This window comes from Nothobranchius furzeri, chromosome 9 (assembly GCF_043380555.1).
Source record: "Nothobranchius furzeri strain GRZ-AD chromosome 9, NfurGRZ-RIMD1, whole genome shotgun sequence".
NCBI classification, from domain to species: Eukaryota; Metazoa; Chordata; class Actinopteri; order Cyprinodontiformes; family Nothobranchiidae; genus Nothobranchius; species Nothobranchius furzeri.
The window spans coordinates 70976962-71001771 of record NC_091749.1 but is presented as its reverse complement, the minus strand read 5'-3'; the positions used below and the strand labels follow the sequence as shown (position 1 = coordinate 71001771).

General features: G+C 47.2%; 1 protein-coding gene across 2 annotated transcripts in view; it reads right to left on the bottom strand.

Annotated features, from left to right (window-relative positions):
- Positions 1-24810, bottom strand: part of cyld (cylindromatosis (turban tumor syndrome)) — a 38624-nt gene that overhangs the window by 10669 nt on the left and 3145 nt on the right. The window contains exons 3-10 of one of the 2 annotated variants that reach the window (XM_054731926.2): positions 13109-13426; positions 10520-10625; positions 9918-10016; positions 9353-9469; positions 1750-2138; positions 1358-1523; positions 1126-1267; positions 915-1037 (exon numbers count right to left, since the gene is read on the bottom strand). In XM_054731926.2, coding sequence (XP_054587901.1) covers positions 915-1037; positions 1126-1267; positions 1358-1523; positions 1750-2138; positions 9353-9469; positions 9918-10016; positions 10520-10625; positions 13109-13426 — 1460 coding nt within the window. The remainder of the gene's footprint in view (positions 1-914; positions 1038-1125; positions 1268-1357; positions 1524-1749; positions 2139-9352; positions 9470-9917; positions 10017-10519; positions 10626-13108; positions 13427-24810) is intronic. The other variant, XM_054731927.2, reaches the window with a different exon arrangement.

Below are 24810 nucleotides of genomic sequence, written 5' to 3'. Positions count from 1 at the left end.
AATCTTTGCCCAGTGGGACATCCCCAGTTATTTGTACTTTTGTTTTAATTCCCCACCGGCAGAATTAGTTTTATTATCCCAACCTGTGGATGGAAAGATTTATGTGTTTTTGTTGTAAATAAACCTGATCATCATTTTAACTTTTAAATCCCGTTATTGTCCCTTCCTTTCTGCACACGAGCCAAACTCCCCAGGAAGAGTCGTAACACCACTCGCCTCACGCACATAAGTGACCAAAACAAAGCAGCATGGAGACACACCATCTTCTACCACCTCTCAGGCAGCAGCCTGCTCTCCCAAGTTCTACACGTCACCAGAACATAACCAACCAACACAATAAAAGCAGTGTTATACAAAATGGAAGGCCTGTAGTGTTTATTCTCTTACAATAACAATCTATCGACATTTTTTGAGGAATTTCTTAGAGATGTTTGGGTTTTTATTAATTGTGCAATAGAAAAATAATCATTAGATTAATCGTCTAAATAGTCATTAGAATAGTCGACTATTTGATAAAATTATCGTCAGAATAATCGTTTTAAAAATAATCGTTTACCCCCAGCCCTACTGTTTACCATCTGTGACTGATCGTTTTTTCTAAAATAACAAGTAAAAAGGGTTTTTCAGTGAGCCTGGTCTAGTCGTGCTTGTTCTATCGGATATCTGACAAGCAGTGAAACTGATGCAACGACCACGGCAGGATGAACGTTTTCCTTTAGCTGTAGCAGACGACCTGTGTGACCCTCATCAGCAGAGACTACAAGTTTAAATTGTCCCGTTTGAATACAAAATAGAGTTCAAATCAAACTGTGATGAAGTGATTTGGGTTTGAAACTTCTGACCTTTTTTCTACAAACTACACTGATTGGTGTGCCGATCAGCTGATCGCAGCGGCGGTCGTTACGGTGACTTACATGCGCAGCGGGTTGACGATCTCTGTGCGTAGCAGCTCCTGGGTCTCCCGGTAATACTCGACGTCGGTCTTCGACCGCGGCCTCAACAGAACCGTGTCCAGAACAGAACTAAAGGAGAAAAGACTGCAGAACAAACCCCCTCCCCGTTAAAACCTGCATATTCAGGATCGTTCCATGTGACCCAAGTTCTCTAATCTGAACAGGAAGTGACCAGAAAAGGGTTGAATCCAGGTAGCAGGAATTGTAGTGGCCCTGAATGCCTTTCTTCTTCCCCACCATGACATCCAGACCGTCGTTTTCCGTACGAGGAGGAGTGTTTTCGTGTACCACCTCGCTCAGATACCCCCCAAAGGCTGCCAATGCCACAGAGAAAACAGAGAAAACACATTTTAGGGAACAATCGTTGCGTGTTTGCACCAGTCAAAGGCCTCGTTCTGACTCACCAATAGAGTTGCAGCGTTCGATGGGATTGGAGGAATGGTGCAGGGACGGGAACCGGGAGTCAGGCCGGCAGCACTTAAGCTTCACAAACAGAGCCTTTTTGGGGGGGCAGGTGAAGTAGCGAGTACCTTTAAAGGTGCCGTCGGTGCAGCCGGGACACTCTTCTTCCTGAGAAAAATCATCCAGTTTCACTCCTGCAAAGTACTCCTTCAGCGTTTTACCTAAATAAATCAGATTTAGGACGTTCCTCTGGTCCTACCGAAAGGTTAACGGGAAAAATATTATGGGAAAAGGGGCAGGTGCAGAGTCAGATATCGGTTTTGTCACAAAAAACTAAAATCAGAGCATCTGTACAAATAAAATATATGATAAATATGGGTTTGTGACGTCTCACCAGTTCCAGACCAGCTAAAGGCTCCAGCAGGCCCGGAGGCAGACCCACCCAGCGGATTACGCCACATAGAGGGGGGTTCTCCTTCACCTCCACCAGAGAGCCCACCTCCAGACCCGGCTGTCCTCGAGGAGGGGTGGAAGGTCGTGGAGAGGGAGGGGCAGCGGGCGACGGGGGTTCGGGCTGCTCGCCCATCACAGACTGGACGGAGAGGGAGATGGGCCCTTGACTGATATTTTCATTGGGAACGGTCTTCCGGTTCAGGCTGAAGGGCAGCGAGTGGAACTTGTTGTCGCTGGACAGAGAGGAAGTGGGCGGGACTCTGGACGGTGGGGAGGACTGGTTGAACTCGGGAGGCGTGTCCGTGAGGGACTTGGCGGGGTCTTCTCCAACTGTAGGGGAGACACCAGAGATGAGCAGAGAAAAACAGGAAGTAGATCAAAAATCCCCGTTTGACCCATCGTAGAGGAGGAGCTAGTTTAAAATACCATTTATTAGAACAAATCTCAACATCTTGAAACATCTTCACATGAAACAGCTAAAGGTGTGGTTCACAAATTTACTCGACACACCCGCCGGGGTCTCTAGTAGGAGTGAATGCCTTGCAGGTCACACTCTGGAGATGTAAAGCACCGGCGTAGTCAGGGACTGGAAGTGTCAAATCAGAGCTGAGCATCAGATGACATTTCCTGATATGTGGACATCTCGCGTCTGATTGGCTAACAGCAATGTTAGCCAGCAGTGCTGACAGGGCATGTATGAATGTTCAGTGACAGTGTGACGTAGATCTGTCAGGATTTTCTAATCCTAGAGTCTCACTGTCTGTTTTTGATCTGAAGCTAATGCAGGAGATAGGTGTAGGAGACTATCTCCACGTTCAGCCTGCATGAAACACTCAGAGTGACCCGTTAGAATCAGAAATAATTATTAAAACATGGTTTTCTGTGTTCCACCTTTAATACCATCACCTGCTAAGAGGTGGTGATTCTGTTCGTTAGCAAAACATCTAATTCAAGATGGCTGCCACTGCTCATGTGTTTTAGCTAGCACACAAACAACGTAGCTCAGTTTTGCAGCCACTGAGCTACAATTTAATGTGGTAGTAGCTGGGAGCCATTTGCACTTTAAGCTGTGACATCAACTTCCTGTAACCCTTTAACTAGAAGGTCAACAGCTTGGTAAATTTAATCCATCCATCCATTGTCGGCCGCCTATCCAGAGTCGGGTCGCGGGAGGCCAGGGAGGCCTAAACTTCCCTCTCCTCAGCCACCTGGACCTAGCCTAGTGAACTAGACAAAATTCTTGCTTTGCAAAGTTTGGTCTAGGAACGCTCCATTGGAACCTCTGAAGCCCCAACAGCATTCTGGCTGGCCAATCACAGCTCTCTAGAGGGGTTTCAAACACAGAAAGAGCTGTGATTGGTCCATAATGGTGGGCCAATCATAGTGCTCTATTTGCTTAGTGAACAAATCACAGAGCTTTATCCGCTTTGTGGACCAATCAGGGCACTCTATATGCCTGGTGGGTGGGATGATACAACAGAGTGAAACAAGAGTATGTCACATTCATTGTTCAGTGGAATGCGGAGATCATTTGAAAGACAACGGTAGAACCCGCCCCACAACCGAGAGCCGTCAATGGAGCGTTGCCAGACTAAATAATACATTTATTTAGTCTGGCTTGCCAGGCTAACCTGGACCAGCTCCTCCGGGGGAATCCTAAGGCATTCCCTTGCGGTCGTGAGACAAAGTCCCTCCACCGTGTCCTGTGTCTTCCTTTATGCCTTCTCCTGGTTGGACGTCCCTGGAAAACCTCACCAGGGAGGCGTCCAGGAGGCATCCTGACCAGATGACCGAGCCACCTCAACTGGCTCCTATCAATGTGGAGGAGCAGCGGGTCTACTCCGAGCCCCTCCCGGATGACCGAGCTTCTCACTCTATCTCTAAGGAAGAGCCCAGACACCCTGTGGAGAAAACTCATTTCAGCCGCATGTATCAGCGATCTCGTTCTTTCGGTCATTACCCAAAGCTCATGACCATAGGTGAGGGTAGGAACGTACATCGACCGGTAAATCTAGAGCTTTGCCTTCTGACTCAGCTCTCTCTTCACCACGACAGACCGGTACAACGCCTGCATCACTGCAGATGCAGCACCAATCCGCCTGTCGATCTAAAGCTCCAGTTTTCCCTCACTCGTGAACAAAATTACTACTAAACTCGAAAAATAAAACAAATGATGTAGATGTTTAGATAAAAAGTAAAACTTTTCTCCCTGTTATTATTAACTTCATATAATTATTATTTTGCATTAATATGGAATTTGAAACCATATTGCCACAATCTATTTTGAAATTATCGTTTTTGAAATTTTTCTTGTGCCCTTGTGGTTTCCCTCTAAAAAGGTGCTAGACTAAAAACTGTTGTGTTGATAAAAAATCAGAGGGTGTGTTCCAAATATAGGGGGATCACACTCCTCAGCCTCCCTGGAAAAGTCTACTCCAAGGTACTGGAGAGGAGGGTCCAGTCAATAGTTGAATCTCAGATTGAGGAGGAGCAATGTGGTTTTCGCCCTGGCCGTGGAACTGTGGACCAGCTCTATACCCTTGCTAGGGTGATGGAGGACTTTGCCCAACCAATCCACATGTGTTCTGTGGACTTGGAGAAGGCTTATGACCGTGTCCCCAGAGGCACCCTGTGGAGGGCACTCCAGGAGTATGGGGTGGATGGTCTTTTGCTAAGGGCCATTCAGTCCCTTTACCAGAGGAGTGCGACTTTGGTCCGTATAGTCGGCTGTAAGTCGGACCTGTTCCCGGTGAGGGTTGGACTCCACCAGGGCTGCCCTTTGTCACCGATCCTGTTCATCGCCTTTATGGACAGGGTTTCTAGGTGCAGCGGTGGTGTTGAAGGTGTGGAGTTAAGTGGCAGGAGAATCTCGTCTCTGCTTTGTGCGAATGATGTGGTCCTCCTAGCTTCATCAGGCTCTGACCTACAGCTCTTGCTGGGGAGGTTCACAGCTGAGTGTGAAGCATCTGGGATGAGGATCAGCACCTCCAAGTCTGAGACCATGGTTCTCGACCGGAAAAGGGTGGCTTGCCAACTCTGGGTCAGGGGGAGAGGTCCTGCCTCAAGTGGAGGAGTTCAAGTAACTTGGGGTCTTGTTCACGAGTGAGGATAGGAGGGAGCGGGAGATCGACAGGCGGATTGAGTGACGCAGACGCTGAACTGGTCTGTTGTGCTGAAGAAGCTGAGCTCTCGATTCAGTCTATCTACCGTCCAGTCCTCACCTACGGTCACGGGCTTTGGGTGATGACCGAGGGAACAAGATCGCGGATACAAGCGGCCAAAATGAGTTTTCTCCATGGGGTGGCTAAGCTCAGCCTTTGGGACAGGGCGAGGAGCTCGGACATTCGGGAGAGAATCGGAGTAGAGCCGCTGCTCCTCCATATCGACAGGAGTCAATTGAGGTGGTTTGGGCATCTTGTCAGGATGCCTCCTGGACGCCTCCCCAGGGAGGTGTTTCAGGCACATCCTGCCTGCAGGAAACCCAGGACACGTTGGAGAACGTACATCTCTGAACTGGCCCAGGAACGCCTTGGGGTCCTGCCGGAGGAGCTGGTGGAGGTGGCCGGGGAGAGGACGGTCTGGAACTCCCTAGATGGGATGCTGCCCCCGCGACCCGGACCCGGATAAGCGGAGGAAGACGAGACGAGAAACTTTATAAAAAATTGCTTTTATTCTTTGAGTGGAGGTTAAAAGGGCAAAGCAACGCCAGGCCTTTCATCTTGATGTATTATGTTTCTTATCATAATGGTTCTTTAAGACCGAGCCAGCTGCTTGGTCCAGACAGACGTTCTGCAGAGAGAACTTTATTTTCACTGATATTAATATTTCTCGTTAGCGGAACAAACAGAAATGTTTTCTAGTGAATTTTGCTTCATGCTCAGTAACTTTCTGTAATCTCTCCTCCTGCAGCAGCTTCTGTCAGACGAGCCCAGCCCAAACAGGTTCTGTTGGGTGTGGGTCAGGTGACAGAGGTGTTTCTGTCAGACCAGGGGTGTGGTTGTGAGTTGTTGTTTTAGTAAATCAGAGCTTTAGCATGTCCTGGGTGTGCAGCGTGACATCACCACCACATCCTCTAAACCTCGCTGGTTCCAGAGGGGTTCTGTGACGGGAGACTTCTTCTACCACGGTGGACCTCCAGGGCCTCCATCTTGGATATTTTAGAGGTTTCTCTGCTCCAACAAACCTGGTTCTACGGTTAAATTACCTGTTCGGCAGCTGATCAAGCTCTAATCAACTCTGATAAAACAGGGTATCTGCGGGTTTAAGGGAGCCAAATTTAAGACTTTTTAAGACCTTTTATTAAGGCCACTTTGACCAAATTTAAGCAATTTTTTAAAATTAAATTTAAGCTATAATTTCCAGCTACTGCCTGGAACCGGTGCTAACCACGTCGTGAACGTGGGATTAGCCATCCAGTTACCATTAAACTTGCACTTCCCCATGGCACAAGCTCCCACTAGCTTAACCAGCTAATGTGCTCATTTAAAAATAGCCCCCTTTCACACCAACTGAATGTGTACGGTTCCGCTTACGCCAACATCACACACAAAAAATGCTGAACACTAACTAGAAATTCACAAAATTTTTATAGAAATAAAAGTATCTTGTTTATTGGGTCTTTGGTAATTTAAGACCGTTTGAAACTGGATTTAAGGATTATTTGTAATTTTAAGGCCTTAAATTTGGAAAAGCAAATTTAAGACTTTTTAAGGACCCGCGGATGGATACCCTGTAAAAAGCAGGTGTGTTGAAGCAGAGAAACAACTCAAATATCCAAGATGGCTCCTTGGAATGCTCTGAATGAGCGTGACCCGGAGAACATCCACCAGCATCCTGTCTGCAAAATTAATCATCATTCAAGATCATCAGAGATTTTAAACCACAATCAAAATGTTTGTTTCATAAAAAACACAAAGAAATACGAATTATTCTCATTCACATGGATGAAAATGAACACCAAAAAATAAATAAATAAAGACAATGAAACACCAGAACCATGGGGGCGGGGTCTCTAACTTAAAGTAAGCAGTTGTGAAAACAGCATTTAAGACTCGACGACACAAACGAGGACCTTGCTGTGAGATTAATGAAATGCAGATTAAATGTGTGATTTTTGTCCGAAATCCAAAAGAAATCAGAAATATAAAGTTGTTTTTTTATCAAACCAGCCATCGCGATCCTTTAAAAGCTGCTTCACAACTGGTGACGACACGAATCACCTGCGTCCCAACAAGACCCAAACCAACAAAGAGGAGACGTTGTGCCGATTGGAAAACAAAAATGAGTGAAACTGTTGATTGAAAGCTGGAAGGAAAATAAGAGTAAAGTGATGATGAAGCACAAGACGAGTGGAGAGTCTTCAGCGCAAGCTCCTGCCACAAACCCCTGGGTTTCTGCTCCGCGGGACATCTTCACATCCACTGCTGCTGCTGATTAGTGGAACAATCAAGTTGTGGGTTTGTTGACTGCAGGATGAAACCATGAATATGTGATTCCGGGGGAATTCCAATAGTCTGAAGGTTTTCTCTTAAAAACAAAGACACATTCACTCTGGTGCTTACGTCTGAACTACATTAATCATTTCCTTTGATTTATAAACACTTATTAAACCCGGCACGTCTCTTAGTTCCTGTTTTAGACATTAAAACGGTTTGGATTTCACATTTATTTAGAGCGTCCCCTCTGGATGGCGTCAGAGGTTGTAGCCGTTACCCAGAATGCAATGCGAAGGCCGGAGCTTGTTCTGAGAATGTTTTCAGTAAATAATAATTTAGATGTAAGATCGCTGCGTTTGGTTTCGTGTGCAGTTTGGCTAACAGACGGCTGCTCTGACGTTAACTCGTTCACTGCGTGTTTTTACTGTGTGGGCGTCGGACGAGCCCCCGCACCGTGAGAACAAACATCTCAGCTCTGAAGCCGAACTTCATGCGCGTACGTCACACGTCACGTGATCAGGAAGCAGAACATCCATGTGTCACGGTCTGCCCTGCTCACTATTCATTTCACTTAATACACTGCAGTAGTCCCAGTTCTGTGTTAACAGGTGGGCGTGTCGGAGAGCCAGCTGTTCCTGATCACCCTGATCAGAGGGCCTGGGGTACTTAAGGAGCGGTGTGACACAACTCCAGTGCCAGCTGATACTCGCATCTTGGGTAAACACTGGCCAGTGACAGTCTCGTTTGATGTTCTGTTTTAATCTTGTCTGCCCGTTCCAGTCAGCCCCGATCTACCGAGTCCTGAAGGTTCCTGCTCGTCTGTTCTCAGGAATCACCCACCGCCGTCTGGAGTTATTGTTCCAACATCACGTCGCTCACCGTCCCCCTGGTCTCCTCACTCTCCGCCACCCACCTGTCGTCCTGTCCGCTTCCCAGCCTGCCTAACCACCAGCCTCCGGACCTGCATCATATCCTGCCTCGCAACCTGTTTCCTCATCCCATCCTGGATCCTCACTCTCTGCTGCTTGTCTGTCCCCACCTGGCCCCAAAGACCCAGCCCTGCCTCACCAAGACCGATCATCTCCAGTAAGAATAGCTCTCCAAACAATTCCAGTTCTGGTTCTCTGGTTCCAGGGTTGTGTGATCCTAACACCAGTTTGCTTTCCCGTTCTAGATCACGGTCCCTCCTGTTCCCGTTTGGAGCAGCGTTTTCAGTTACACGTCGTTCTTAATAAATATTATTTGTTATTTACTTACCATCGTTTCAGTCTGTGATTCTTTCATGTCCTGGGTAAAACTTATTCCCAACATGACGCCATGTGTTAGGAGATCGTTTTGGGCCGCTGCTGTAAAAAAAGTGAGGCGCGAACCGGAAAAGCTTCTGCCGATCCCAATTCAACAACGGATTATGAAAGAACGGATAACGCTCGAAAAGCGCGGATTCTTCCTGATGTAAGAGGCGAGTCTCCGCTTTGTTTTGGCATCGACATCATCCTAGCGCGCAACGTTCTGTCACTCTTAAAAAAACAGTAAAAACGGTGAGAAACGCTGGCAGCGAATGAGTTAAAAGTGGATTTTTCCATCTTTTCCAAACAAACCTAAATATCTACTGAAACGTTTGTGCAACTCAAATCAGCCATCGTTCAACTGCCGCCACGCGCTTTAGTCGCACCCTCAACCGTCCCCTCAGACATTCAACTCTGTTTCTCCAAGCTGAGGTGGTTCAAAAAGCTCGTAACTTAGTTCACCTCCAATCCTGGTTCCCCCCTCCTGCACACTTTAGTAGTTTCTCCACCCCGAACGCTGAATTACCTGTTCAGTAAGAGGCCTGTTAACTTATTCACCCCAGGTGTGGTGGAGCAGAGAAGCATCTGAAAGCATGGTGGTCCTCAGGCACCGGGATGAGAACGAGGTGCTCAGCCTCTCGTAATTTCAGACGTTTGCATGAAGCGTTTTAACGTTTTAGAGGATGTCTTAAAAAAAACCACAGGACCAAAATGAATGTGTCTTATTGTGAAGACGCCTTCGGGAGCGTGTGGGAGCGAAACCCATCAGCCTGCAGCCAGCAGGAGGTTGCCAGAGAGACAGCTGACGACCTGCAGCTTTTACCTTCATCAATGTACCATGTGCTTTTGGATTCGGACTGGGCTGGGGGATCAAGAGAGCTGCCATTTAAAGTATAGTAAAAGTCAGACTTGCTTCTACTTCCACACTGGTGGCCTAATCCTGCGGGCGACACAAGTACACGAGGAAACAACAAGGGAGGATAGAAGTGGAAACAACAGAAAGAGAGGTGAGCTTCACGTGCAGACTGGCGAGTCTGAAGTTACTCTGGCATTAAAGATTACATTACTCTACGTAAAGTGATTACTTAATCAGCAAATAGGAAGAGTTGCTACAATAAAAGTGATTTTATGTAACTTTCAACAACAAACGTCAAGTTTACAGCTACTGAGCTTAAAATGGGTTTCTTTTACTGACCTAAAATGTTCCAAATTCAATTTAAAAATGTATTTTTAGCAAAGAAGACTTCGTGAATGGTTTCTGTCACTGGAGAAAGACAGAAAACCTGCATTTGAAAAGCCATAAGAATCCAGTTCTGGGTGGAAGAGATGGCTCCTCGCTAGGCTGGGGATGTATCAGTTAGCGTAGCAGACTAGCAGCAGAGGTGTACCTTTGTTCTTTGGTTTGCTTTGGCCAGAGGACAACTTGTCACTGCTGCCCCGAGGGGCAAAACTGTGCTTTTGTAGCCTTTGGTCCTGCATGGAGTATTCTGCAAAGACATGCATTCACATCAGAGACACGGGAAACAACATCAGCCACGGATACTTAGCTTAGCGTTATTTTAGTGCGTGTAACGTCAGCCTTGGATAAAGCTCTTTGGAGCAATTACTACTGTAAAGTGTTACATTACAAGCTCATTAATACCAAACAAGGCTGTTTTTCAGAGCTGAAATGATGAAATAACATTTTATCAGCACAGAAATGTTGCAACAATAAACTATCCTAAAGTCTGACGAAAGTGGGCAGCAGCACACATAAACTCATCAATATGCCAGCGTGGAGAACAAAGAGCCAGAGTCTCTCACTTGACTTTCAAAAACAAGCGAGCCACGGCCACAAAAGGCTCTCTGTTCCCGCCACAGGCAGAAGACAAACTCAGGCGGCTCGGATGGAGCTCAGTGCCGGTCCGCGGGAGGGACGGCCTCCAGAAATCCAGAGCGTCTGCACAGATGTGCGCTAAAAACCGAGTCCAACAACGACGCCACGACTCACCTGGCATTACGTCACAGATGGGGACGAGTCGAGTGTGCTCCGAACTGGCAAAACTACACAGCAGCTTTCCGTCGATCACGCCGTCCCAGTCCCCGATCGGATTGTCCTGAAAGAGTTGGCAGGCATGAGACAGACGCTCCTCATCACCAGTGCACAGAAGTTGGTGCCACGAGTTCTAGTTCCTATTGATGTTCAGCGAGGTTAAGTGTCTCGTTGCACAGACAAAACAATGCTTCTGCTTGATCCTCCGTGCTCCGATCATCCCAAGCGTTCATCTGGCCTGCTCCATTTAACACAACGCTGTTCTTCTTCAGACTAAAATCCAAGACTTTTCGTCTTCAGAACAAGCCGGGATGAGTGTGAGGCTGTTGCCACGAGCAGGAGAGGGCAGGGCGAGGCTGGACGCAGAGTGAGGCAGAGCAGTGGGCTCTCCTCAGCTCCCTGCTGGCCCCGTGCCATGCTGTTGGGTCATACAGCACTGAAGTCTACCTCACTCCCGCGTGACCGCCTTGCCTTTAGGCTCAGATGCACTGAGCAGGCTGCTGCTAACGACCACCAGTCAAATGCCACAGTTATGCATTTCAATCCCAGTACAACAGCGGCGCCGCCACACAACGGTAGCCACAGATACCAGCGACTACGAGACTTTGTGAACACATGAGGTAGTTAAACTGATTAATAAAATCATTCATAAACTGGTGTGTGACTTAAAATAAAGTCTTTCTGAAGCGTGTAAAAGATTGTTACAAATAATTATTTTTTACACATTTAATAGCTTCCTGAACAGCCTCTGTTCAGTGAAACAGATGGGCTAACAGTTAGCCTGCGTGTTTACGCCAACAACAAGCGTTCAGGGAAGGTCAAAGGTAACTAGACTAAATATCAAAACCATTCAGGGGTCAAGCACAGAAGAAAGTCTTTAAAGTAACACTAAACATTTTCCTACGCCTCCACCCAACTGGTTGAAAGTGGAATTACAACCGTCGTAAACAATCCTGCTGCAGCCTGCTGTAGCTAACGCTAACAATGAGCTAACGATAACATGAGCCAACAATACTTAAATAAACAATAAAATAAAAAGATCCACAATGTTGGACAAAAATATTATTACTTACAAGTCCAGCAGCAACAAAGCCAGGCCACCATCAGTCTGTGATCTCACGTCTTTCTTTTGCTCCCTCAGACTCAGCAGTAAGTCATCAAAGTTCACTCAGGTTTAACTCTTTGCTTCTTCTCCAAAGACATTCCTCTCTGACTTTACTTCCAGTCTCCAACATGATGCCAACAAAAAAGCAAACTTCTCTATTTGCTTCTTCTTGTGTTGGCAAACTGAAAGTGCTAACAGCTAGCCTTTAAATTAGCTCCTGGCACAGGAAATAGCTAACAGCTGTTAAGCAGGTAAAGAGCGCCCCCTAGGTTACCTACCTGCTCCTCAAAACTGTAAAGTGCTGTTTCTGCTCAGTAGAGGGCAGCAGAGTGGTGAAGTTTCTAAACACAATCACTGAACCCAACTTTAAAAGAGCAAGTCACCCCCAAATCCACTTATAGAAAAGGTTCTATACAGGTGTGGATGTTAGGAAGCAACCAGGTGTGGCTCATCAAATGTACCTGATCAGCTGATTATCAACCACATGAGGTCATTATTTATTTATACAGCACCTTCCACTCACTTTGCTCAACACCAACACAGAAAGAATTAAAGAGCAAGTCACCCCAAATGCACTTTTTTTTCTGATATAAGTGCGTGTCTAATCATGCTGCAGACACGTGTAGTCAGTAGTTTTGCACTTTAGTGCATTTTAGTTAAAATCTTAATTTTCTGCCTAAAACTGTCAGTGTTGTGCCGTTGTCAGGTAAAAACTCTGCTCTGCATTTGAATTTAAATCTGCCATCGCTATTGGCTAAGAGGTACCCTAGAATGTTAGCTGGTACCATATGATGTCACAATGTCGTTGAGAGCATGTGTGTGTGTGTGTGTGTGTGTGTGTGTGCGTGCGTGTGTGTGTGTATTTGTTAGTGGCTCCGCCCTCTCTGTCTGCTAGGCAACAGCATTTGTTGCACTTTTCAAACAGGAAGTGGGCGTGGAGTAATACTCTGGTGGGGGGTGACTTGCTCTTTAATTGTGTCCCAATTTGTTTGAAAATGCATCCTCATTTGAGACTAAACGTGTTCCCCGATCCTTCCCAAAGCTGCCCAACATTTCTCACAAAGAAAGCTAACTTGAAGGGTTGGAGACGACTCCCACGAAAACTCTGGGACGAGTCTGGGAGGAAATCCGAGCGATTTGCCTTGCAAATGTTTGGAGACATCCTTGAGACTCCCTCACAAACGTCCTGCTCAATAATACCGACAGTATTAAGTTTTGTCGACACCGCAACAACAACGGGTTGCATCCAAATCAAAGAAACAAGATCAAATAAACATCTCTAGTTAGAAGGGATTTACGTAGCTTGTTTTCACAATAATTCTCTATATTCTGACAAACGTGTGGTTGAAATTTGAAGTAAACTCTGTAATAATTAGTGTTTCAATTATTTTGAACACAGATGTCAGATTTTCAGCAACATATTGAACAGAAGCCTGACTTACCATGTCCACTCCCACATAGTAGCCCAGGGTCTCGTTGCCTGGCAACAGATCACAGAAGATGATGGTCCCCCTCTCCGGCCCCTCTATGGTCTGCACCACAACACGAGAGTTGATCTCCAGACGAGGAAAGTCCTGATCGTCTTCCACCAGCCGGACGCGATCCACCTCCAGCCGACCCAGAGACTCGTCGTCGTCGTCGTCGTCCTCCCAGAGCTCCAGCTTGTCCAGGGCCACAAACACGCCGCACTCTTCCTCACAGCGGAAGAGCTGGCGGCCCTGGTAGGAGCCCTCCGTGAAGCCCTGGCCCCGACCCTCCTCCTGGAGGAGGAGAAGCAGCAGAAGAGTTTCCAGGGTTAGAAGGAAGAGGGGTGAGAGAGATGATTAATTTACTGTCATAATAAGGAGGGCAGGTAGCGAGGCTGCTGAATCAGCCCTCCTGAGGAAGTAGTCGACATGCTGAAGCAGAGAGAGCATCTGATCGATTACTGCAGCAACAACACGGCTCGACTCAACGCCATAATAAAACCATTCATCATTTTCTAATACAGACACGGGATGTTCACACAAAGTGGACCAAAACACATCACGTAACTTTATTCTCACACGAGCGCCCTGATGGCCTTTCACCAGGCTGCTGCTTCATCTCCATCAGCCCACTCAGGAAAACTACAGCTGGACGAGGCATAAACACAACATTGTGCTGCAATAAGCAGCGCATTGTCTCTACTGAAACAGCTCTTCTTAGGGTCTCTAATGACCTTCTGACTCACAGTGATGCAGGGGACTGTTCTGTTCTGGTCCTGCTGGACCTGACTGCAGCCTTTGGCACTGTTGACCATCACCTGCTACTGGAGAGGCTGGGAGACTGGGTAGGCCTATCAGGATCTGCTCTGGAGTGGTTCTCCTCTTATCTCTCTGAGCGCTCCTTTTCTGTGGCCGTCTCCAAGTTTAGGTCCTCCACCATCTCCCTTACCCATGGTGTCCCACAAGGCTCTGTGCTGGGGCCTCTGCTCTTCCTCCTCTATCTGCTTCCTCTTCAGCACATCCTGAGCTCCTTCAAAGGAATCTCTTACCATCTTTATGCAGATGACATCCAACTGTACGTCTCCTTCAAGCCCCATGAGATGTCTAAGCTGCAGCTGTTACACACCTGCTTAGACTCTATCAAAGCCTGGATGGCTGGGAGCTTTCTTCAGCTGAATGAAGATAAGACTGAGATCCTCATCTGTGCCCCAGACAAGCTGGTTCCCAAAGTCAGAGACTCTCTTGGTCAGCTTGCTTCCCACACCAAACCTTCTGTTAGGAATCTTGTCGTGACCTTTGACCCAGCTCTCACCCTGGATTCTCATGTCAGTTCTCTTGTTCGCTCTTCCTTCTTCCCTCTCAGGAACGTTGCTAAGCTGAGTCCCATTCTGTCCCGCTCTGAACTTGAGACAGTTCTCCACACCTTCATCTCCTCACGCTTAGACTGCTGTAACTCTCTTTTCACATGTCTGAGCAGAACCTCCCTGAACCGTCTACAGGTGGTTCAGAACGCCTGTGCTCGGCTTCTGACCAAGTCCTCCAAACACACCCACATCACCCCGCTTCTCCTCCAGCTTCACTGGCTGCCAGTCAACTTCAGGGTTCATTTCAAGATCCTGGTTCTGGTCTATAGGGCCTTACATGGACAAGCTCCATCTTACATTGGTGATCTTCTTAGTCCCTACACCCCCAGCAGGTCCCTGAGGTCCAGTGATCAAAGCCTACTGGTTGTGCAGCACCAGGCTAAAGGTCAAAGGTGACAGATCATCTGCTGCTGTGGCCCCCAGACTCTGGACCTCTCTCCCCCTGAGCCTGAGATCAGTGGACTCAGTGGTCTCCTTTAAAAAGCAGCTGAAGACTCACTTGTTCAAGCTGGCTTTTGTATGACCTTCTTCACCTCTCTCTCTTTATTCTGCTCTCCCCACCTATTCCACCTTCCTCAGGATCCACTGATTTCCCCTCTTTCCTGTTCACTCTCTCTCTTTCTTTACATTTTTTAATCACAATTGTCTATTTTTGCTCATTTTAAATATATTTTTAAACATTTTCTAAATGCTTTTTTATATTTTTACTTTTTTTTGTTTTGTTTTTGTGAAGCGCCTCGTGATTTTTATCTTGAGAGGCGCTGTAGAAATGATACTTTCTTCTTCTTCTTCTTCTTCTTCTTCTTCTTCAGTACTTACTGTACTGCACATAGAGTCTGGGATTAATAGCATCAATGATTTAGCTTTAGCATTGAGGGAGCATAAAGGAATGAAACGATGTCTTACATCAGCCAACACAGCTTTATGCTAACCTCTACATGAAAATGACTTTCGTAACACGAGTATGGCTACCTAAGCATTCCTCTGTAGTGTAAAAACAACCCAAACTGTAAATGATGCAATCAGCAACGGACTTCATCAAACTTTCAATTTAACCTCTGCTGTGTTGTTTTGTTGGTCTGGGAGGAAAAACGCTCAAAGTTAAGAGAGTTATGGAAAACGTGAGGCGGCCAATGTGGCAAAAATATAAATCGTTTTTGTGAAATTACAATTTATCACAATTATTTATTCTTTTTACCTGATTTATTACTGAATAATGCAACTGCACCATCTCCTTGTTTGAAAATTAGACCTCAACAAATTGCTAGTAATAGTTAGCTGCCTAATGCTAACATGCGCTAGTGATGCTAACGTATTGCGTGGTTAGAAATTTTCCTAAGTGCGCGTTGTGGAAATTTTGGGCCATGCGGAGACGCGGTGGAGGGGCGTGGTTGTTAAAATGAAGCAATTTCGCCGTGCGAAGCCGTGCGGACCTCGCGGACTCGTCAAGCATAAACCAACCTTAATACTCGTAAAACAACATGTTTTAGCTGTTTGTCGGCTACAGAATCACATAAATAAACAGAAATGTGAAGTCGCCGTCTTAAATAAACAAAGCAACAGATGTTTTGTGTGATATACTTATCAGCCACTAGATGGTGCCATTGGATAAGAGAAATACTCCGGAAAGAAGCTTTAAGTCGGACACATTTCCCGACATGTAGCTCGCGGGTGACGATGGATGAAGATATCGCGTTAGCCTTCATACTTGTTTAATTTTTTATTTTAATTCTGGAGTCTGTTAGCAACCAAAACACATCCTCACGTGCTTGTGGATATCATATATTGTACATGAAGACATGACTGTAATAATAAGTAAAGGTCATCAGCTGTAGGTTTAGTGTGCTCATAGGAAACGTGACTAATAACACAAATCACATTCCTCTTTACGGCCTATATAGTTATCATCAATGTCACATGATTTACAGAATACATGTGACCAACTAACATTTCATGTTCTACCACCGGATGGTTGGATCAGAATGTGAACCAATCAGATCTTAGATCAGGTGAGAGCCAGGCGTTTCCCGTCATGCCCTAGGTTTTGCAGCCGGTGGAGAGCAACTGCAGCGCCTAGCTCCAAAATCTGCGGCCGCCTTGATCTCACGAGGTTATCGTTGCCTACGTATGCATGACTCAGAGCAAGTCGGCGTCAAGGCAGACACAAATCTAACCGGCATGCACTGCGCGCTGATCACCGCTGATCTAATCTGCGCAGAACTGGCTTATCTCGAACAAGCCCTGTGTTTCTCTAAAGAAAGTATATACTGCTGTACTTTTATATACTTCATTGGCTTGCTTTATGATGGCTTTTTTAGCTTGATGTTTGCAATGTATAAATCTCTCCCCTCTCGAGTTGATTTTGAATGCTTTTAATGTTAAGCGCACTGTTTTCATTGACTGGGACTCTATTTCCCATGATGCTCTGCTGTATTGAGCCACACAGGTGTTTGACTGTTGTGTGACGGGGTGAGTACTCCTTCTTCTCTACAACATCTTTGTGAGATCTTCATTCCAGGAGAGGGCACTCACCAGCTGCGGAGCATTACCGATCAGCGGCAGCTGCAGATCCTCTAATCAACCGCAGCAGAGCTCTATTTAAGAGGAGAGGGAACCACTTCACATGGCTGGATGATTAACTACTCACGGTAGAATCTTGCCACTCAGTTCTTAGGTTATGCTTGGTCTCTGCTCAGACATTCGTACTGTCGCAGTTTTTGGATTTATCTGGTTTTTTTGTGCTTGGATTCTCGTGTTTGGACTCAAGTTTGTTTCATCTTCAGGATACTTGGAATCGCTGAACCATTGGATGTACCTACCTGGAAGTCACCATAACCCGCCTGGATTACACTCTCAAGATTCGCCTCTCCTCCTGCTCCACTTGCCCTCTGCCGCCATAATCTGGCTCCCTCTCCTGGACACACCCCGTCACACCGTCTGCCCTCCCTGCTGGCTTCTGGACTCTTGCCGACTACTTCGAACTTGGATATCTCCAGGACACTTTTAGTTAGGTTTGATAAATCATTGTTTGAACTTTCTGCTTTTGTCCTGTGATGGTTCTTCATGTCGTGGGTTAAACACCTTCCCAGGGACATGACATTGACATCAACCGTCCTGTTTGTGTGAACCTCCACAACTCCTGATTAAGGTCTCTGACCGAAAGCTCGACAAATAAAGCTTGGTTTATGCTTGACGCATTCACTTTCCGCTTGGTGATGCGGCTCGCGGATGGAACGCGCTTCGCAACTCGCAGCGTTTATGGTTCATGCGGCTTGTCTCTGCGGTGAGCCAATATTCTCCCAAACTGTAGGGGGCAGCATGGAGCTCTACGGCATGCATCCAACACTACACCATAGTAGAAGTAAAAATTACTGTTGTTTACAACATGGCATTCCAGCATTTTTTAACAGCGTCCTCGTCTTTTCCGACAGTGCGAGCTATTTCTCTCCAAGAATTATTAACAACATGTTTATCCCGGTGATCTCTGACAGCTGAATCATACAAATGTCTGTATTTACGAACCTCTGCCATACTAGTTCTTGCCAGTCCGTCATGTTTTTCCGTGTCCGACCATCCGTGTGGATAGAAAATTTCCTAGGTGCGCGGTGCGGAATGTTTGAGCCGTGCGGAGGCGCGGTGGAGGGGCGTGGTTGTTAAAATGACGCAACTTTGCCGCGCGGAGCTGTGCGGACCTCGCGGACGCGTCAAGCATAAACCAAGCTTAAGCTCTCACAGCGCAGATTGAAGTGTGCGGATTCTGATCTTTTTAAACTTTATGTTGTGCAAATGTAAACTGCTGGTGGTGTGGAAACGCGCCGTGCTGACTGAAATCTGAACTAGTTGGAAACGGAGATTCCCCGTCGACGACGTACTTCCGGTTTTTGTGAAAAAGTTCTTTAGGACGGTTCATCGGGCTGGAAATGAATCCAAACTAGTGTGAAATTACAATAGTTATTTTATTATTATGATGTTGGAGCTAGAAAATATTCTACTAAACTTAGAATACAATAACAAAGTAGAAAAAACACCTCTGAGTTGAATACGTTTGACTCGTTTGGCTACATTTTACTGTTTCCATGCAAATGTTGTTATTTTCTATTTTGTTTCTGTTTGTTTATAAAATAAAATTTCTACAAGCTTCATTTCTACATTAACCCTAAATTTATATTCCACGTCGAAAAGGACCTTACGGGAAATGGCAAAAAGTTTACAAACGTTTAAAATGAATCACTGTGATTCCCAAATAAACCAGAGGACAACGTTGGATTTAATTCTAGATGTTGATGTTCAGAAAAAAGGGCCCATAAGGTCTCGTCTCGTCTCGTCTTCCTCCGCTTATCCGGGTCCGGGTCGCGGGGGCAGCATCCCAACTAGGGAGCTCCAGGCCGTCCTCTCCCCGGCCTTGTCCACCAGCTCCTCCGGCAGGACCCCAAGGCGTTCCCGGACCAGATTGGAGATGTAACCTCTCCAACGTGTCCTGGGTCGACCCGGGGGCCTTCTGCCGGCAGGACATGCCCGAAACACCTCCCCGGGGAGGCGTCCAGGAGGCATCCTGACCAGATGCCCAAACCACCTCAACTGGCTCCTTTCGATCCGGAGGAGCAGCGGTTCTACTCCGAGTCCCTCCCGAATGTCCGAGCTCCTCACCCTATCTCTAAGGCTGAGCCCGGCCACCCTACGGAGGAAACTCATTTCGGCCGCTTGTATCCGCGATCTCGTTCTTTCGGTCATTACCCAAAGCTCATGACCATAGGTGAGGATTGGGACGTAGATCGACCGGTAAATCGAGAGCCTGGCTTTCTGGCTCAGCTCCCTCTTCCCCACGACAGATCGGCTCAGCGTCCGCATCACTGCAGACGCCGAACCAATCCGCCTGTCGATCTCCCGATCCCTCCTACCCTCACTCGTGAACAAGACCCCGAGATACTTAAACTCCTCCACTTGAGGTAGGACCTCTCCCCCGACCCGGAGGTGGCAAGCCACCCTTTTCCGGTCGAGAACCATGGTCTCAGATTTGGAGGTGCTGATCCTCATCCCAGCCGCTTCACATTCGGCCGCGAACCTACCCAGCAAGAGCTGAAGGTCAGAGCTGGATGAAGCTAGGAGGACCACATCATCCGCAAAAAGCAGAGACGAGATTCTCCTGCCACCAAACTCGACACACTCCACACCACGGCTGCGTCTAGAAATTCTGTCCATAAAAGTGATGAACAGAACCGGTGACAAAGGGCAGCCCTGGCGGAGTCCAACCCTCACTGGGAACAGGTCCGACTTACTACCGGCTATGCGGACCAAACTCACGCTCCTCTGGTAAAGGGACTGAATGGCCCTTAACAGAAAGCCACCCACCCCATACTCCTGGAGCGTCCCCCACAGGGTGCCCCTGGGGACACGGTCATAAGCCTTCTCCAAATCCACAAAACACATGTGGATTGGTTGGGCAAACTCCCATGCCCCCTCCATCACCCTTGCAAGGGTATAGAGCTGGTCCACAGTTCCACGGCCAGGACGAAAACCACATTGCTCCTCCTCTATCTGAGATTCAACTATCGATCGGACCCTCCTCTCCAGTACCTTGGAGTAGACCTTTCCAGGGAGGCTGAGGAGTGTGATCCCCCTATAGTTGGAACACACCCTCAGGTCACCCTTCTTAAAGATGGGGACCACCACCCCGGTCTGCCACTCCCTAGGAACTGCCCCCGATGACCACGCAATGTTGTAGAGACGTGTCAACCATGACAGCCCTACAACATCCATAGCCTTGAGATACCCAGGACGAACCTCATCCGCCCCCGGGGCTCCGCCGCTGTGTAGTTGTTTGACTACCTCAGCAACTTCTGCCCCCGAGATCGGACAGTCCATCCCCAGGCCTCCCAGCTCTGGTTCCTCCTCGGAATGCGCATTGGTGGGATTGAGGAGCTCCTCAAAGTATTCCTTCCACCGTCCGACTATAGCCTCAGTTGACGTCAGCAGCTCCCCATCCCCACTGTAAACAGTGTGAGCGAGTTGCTGCCTTCCTCTCCTGAGGCGCCGGACAGTTTGCCAGAACCTCTTTGGAGCCGATCGATAGTCTTTCTCCATGGCCTCACCAAACTCCTCCCACGCCCGAGATTTTGCCTCGGCAACTGCCACTGCTGCACCCCGCTTGGCTATCCGGTACCTGTCTGCTGCCTCCGGAGACCCACAGACCAGCCACGCCCTGTAGGCCTCCTTCTTCAGCCTGACGGCTCCCCGAACCTCTGGTGTCCACCAGCGGGTACGGGGGTTGCCACCACGACTGGCACCGGCCACCTTACGGCCACAGCTAGCAACAGCCGCCTCGACAATCGCAGAGTGGAACAAGGCCCACTCGGACTCAATGTCCCCCACTGCTCTCGGGACGTGGTCAAAGCTCTGCCGGAGGTGGGAGTTGAAGACCGTCTTGACAGGTTCTTCTGCCAGGCGTTCCCAGCAGACCCTCACTATGCGTTTGGGTCTGCCAGGTCTACGCGGCATGTTCCCTTGCCATCTGATCCAACTCACCACCAGGTGGTGATCAGTTGACAGCTCCGCCCCTCTCTTCACTCGGGTGTCCAAAACATACGGCCGCAGGTCAGATGATACGACTACAAAATCTATCATCGACCTGTGACCTAGGCTGCCCTGGTACCAAGTGTACCGGTGGGCATCCTTATGTTCGAACATGGTGTTCGTTATGGCCAAACTGCGGCTTGCACAGAAGTCCAATAACAAAACACCGCTCGAGTTCAGATTAGGTGGGCCGTTCCTCCCAATCACACCCCTCCAGGTCAAGCTGTCATTGCCCACGTGAGCATTGAAGTCCCCCAGCAGGACAATGGAGTCCCCTGATGGAGCACTATCTAGCACTCGTCCCAGGGACTCCAAAAAGGGTGGGTACTCTGAACTGATATTTGGCCCATAAGCACAAACAACAGTCAGGACCCGTTCCCCGACCCGAAGGCGCAAGGAAGCTACCCTCTTGTCCCCCGGGGTAAACCCCAACACACAGGCAGAGTGTCTCGGAGCTAACAAAAAGCCAACCCCAGCCCTCCGCCTCTCACCCGGAGCAACTCCAGCAAAGTAGAGTGTCCAACCCCTCTCCAGGTCTCGGGTTCCAGAGCCAATGCAATGTGTCGAGGTGAGTCCGACTATATCTAGCCGGTACCGCTCAACCTCTGCCACAAGCTCCGGCTCCTTCCCCGCCAGCGAGGTGACGTTCCATGTCCCAAAAACTAGTTTTCTTGTCCGGGGATTGGACCGCCAAGGCTCCCGCCTTGGTCTGCCACCCGATTCGCATTGCACCGGACCCTTCATGTTCCTCCTGCGGGTGGTGGGTCCACAGTTGGACGAGCCCATGTATCCGGTTCGGGCTGGGCCCGGCCGGGCCCCATGGGCGAAAGCCCGGCCACCAGGCGCTCGCTCACGGGCCCCAACCCCAGGCCTGGCTCCAGGGTGGGACCCCGGTAACCCTCCGGGCCGGGTACTCCGACTCTTCATTTTAACCGCCATGAAAGATCCTTCGAACCGTTCTTTGTCTCATAAGGGTGATTTATAATTTATTATTGGAATTGCGGTCAAAATCCCTTTCGGTAATAAAATCGCACTGAGAAAAGGATTTAACGTTGGAATTAAGTGATCACCTCTGGGAAACTATACTTCTAAGTAGGGCTGGGCGATATGGCCTCAAATCTATATTGCAATATAATCTGAAGCATGTGCAGTAACGATATATACTGCGATACTTTTTTCCCTCTGTTTATATATGTCAAAATGGCATGCGTTTAAAGAGCAAGTCACCCCCAAATAAACTTTTTTTTGCTGATAAACTAAATAAACGAGTGTCTAATCGTGCTGCAGACACGTGTCGTCAATAATTTGGCACTTCAGTGCATCTTAGTTAAAATTTAAATATTCTGCCTAAAACTGGCAGTGTTGTGCCGTCGTCAGGTAAAAACTCTGCACTGTATTTTAATTTAAATCTGCCACCGCTATTGGCTAAGAGGTATGCTATGATGTAAACTAGTACATTATGATGTCACAATGCTGTCGTGAGCCTGTGTGTGTGTGTATTTGTTAGCGGCTCCGCCCTCTCGGTCTGCCAGGCAACAGCATTTGTTGCATTTTTCAAACATGAAGTGGGAGTGGAGTTAGAATCTGGCAGGGGGTGACTTGCTCTTTAAATATCCTCATGTGGCAAATATATGCCACTTGAGGCATATAGGCCTCCTCCTCCACCCACTCCATGCTTGCAGTCACTGCTATTCTGTTGCCCCAATGTCAGCAGGGTGCACATCTTAGTGACATCACGCGTTATCGCGATATTGCGATATAGCCAGAAACTCTATCATTACCCAATTTTATATCGTTTCTACCTTATATTGTTTATATTGCCCACCCCTACTTCTAAGGGTACACTCCTCTTGTGTCTCTGCTAGACGTGGACCTATCCAATTAAAGAACGTACATCGGTTAATTTCTCAAAAGAAAAACTTGCAAAGATCTCCCCAGGAGCCGACCCGATGTGCAGTCGCTGTAAATCCAATGTTGGGTCACTTTTTAACACCTTTGGGCGATGCCCTAAACTTACCCAATACTGGGATTTAATGTTTCAGACACTCTCAGAAGCGTTTACAATTAATCTCAGCCCAAACGCTCTGACAGCACTGTTCGGAGTGTTGCCGCCCAATATCTCTACTTCCAAATATTTCTCCCAGGCGCGTTGGCCTTTGCATCCCTGCTGGCAAAACGTCTCATTCTTATGAAGTGGAAACAAGAGGCCCCTCCCTCCCATAGTCAATGGATTGCAGATCTTATGAGGTATCTGCATCTTGAAAAAATGAGCTGTACCGGAATGAAATGACCGTTTTCCACCTAAAAGTCATTTTCCCCTCTCCTCTGACACAGAACTAGTCTGCATGAGATATGGCCTCAAGGTCTCATGCATTTGCTCTAAACTGCTTCCTTTCCAGCCCAAGAGAAGAATGAAGAAAGGACTCTCTCCTTTTAATAAATCAAAGAACTCTATTATTAATAAAGCTAATCAAACCAAGTGTTAGTCAATAATAAGATGTGACCAATCTGTGAAATCAAAATATTAATTATTATAATCCTATAGAATATAATAAGTAATGTGACTTTAAATGTTCCACTAGGACTGATCTCACGTAGCGTTAAGACATGACACGTTGCTTTACTGATCCAATCAGAAGCTGCCAGATCTGACGGAGGCGTGGTTTTGGTGGTGTTTGGTAAATCTGTCATCTTTTCATTCGACCATAAACCAAAACATCCGAAGTATAAAACTATGCCCACGTCATCTTTAACGCCAGTTCAAAGCGTTCTAGAGAAGTTGTCGGAGTGGCCAATCCGTAACTTTCCTCTTCAGCCGAAAGAACCAACGACAAGCTGGATAAAATCTGTTGCTGTTCCACCTGCTGCAACGGTTCCTTTCAGAATAAAAGCTGAACCATCACGACCCAGGTTTGGGTCTCGCTAGACGCCAGCAAAACTGTCGTGACCCGGGAGTATCTCAAGACTGGTGGTCGGCTGCCACGGCTGTTTCTACAAGCTTCGGCTCCATAAGGTCAAGCAGGACCTCGACACCTCCTGATCTAGATGGGGACTTCCACCAGGGTATGTAGACCGACAGAATGGCGTTGAATGTGTTTATGAATCTCCTAACCAAAGCTTAACGCGAAGACATCACCTTCATTCCCACCAGAACTAATCGTTTCTTCGGATTTGCTGGTTCTGAGCAACATTCCACACTACACCATTCTCTGTCTCATTTCACCTTAGTAACACCATACATTTAGTTTAAAGTTAGTCTAGTTTTAGTTTGTTTAGTAATGAATCTTTAAACTTTTAAAACCAGACTCTCTCTTCTGTTGTCTCTGAGTTCATATGAAGCTGTTATCTAATCCCTGCAATAAAAAGTTCCAATCTTCTGGTTGAACAGTACCACAGATCCATAAGGTTGATTTCATATTTACTATGGAATCTTACGTCTTATGGCTCATTAAATAACATGTAAATTAAACCATTACAGGATCAACTATTAAATTCATTAAAATATGGCAGCCGTTTCTAAAATACATGGAAACCTTCAAGCTACCTAGTAACCCCTAACATGAACAGGTCAAATGTTAAATATTAATAGTCTAACAGTGATAACTCTCACCACTTAGGATCATTATTAGAATTCATTAATATTACTTGTGCACAGATTTGGAACCTTCTTTAATTTATTAGAATTTGTTCTGTCCTGGTTCCGTTTATTTTTTCCTATTTTTGTCTTTTATTTATTTATTTATT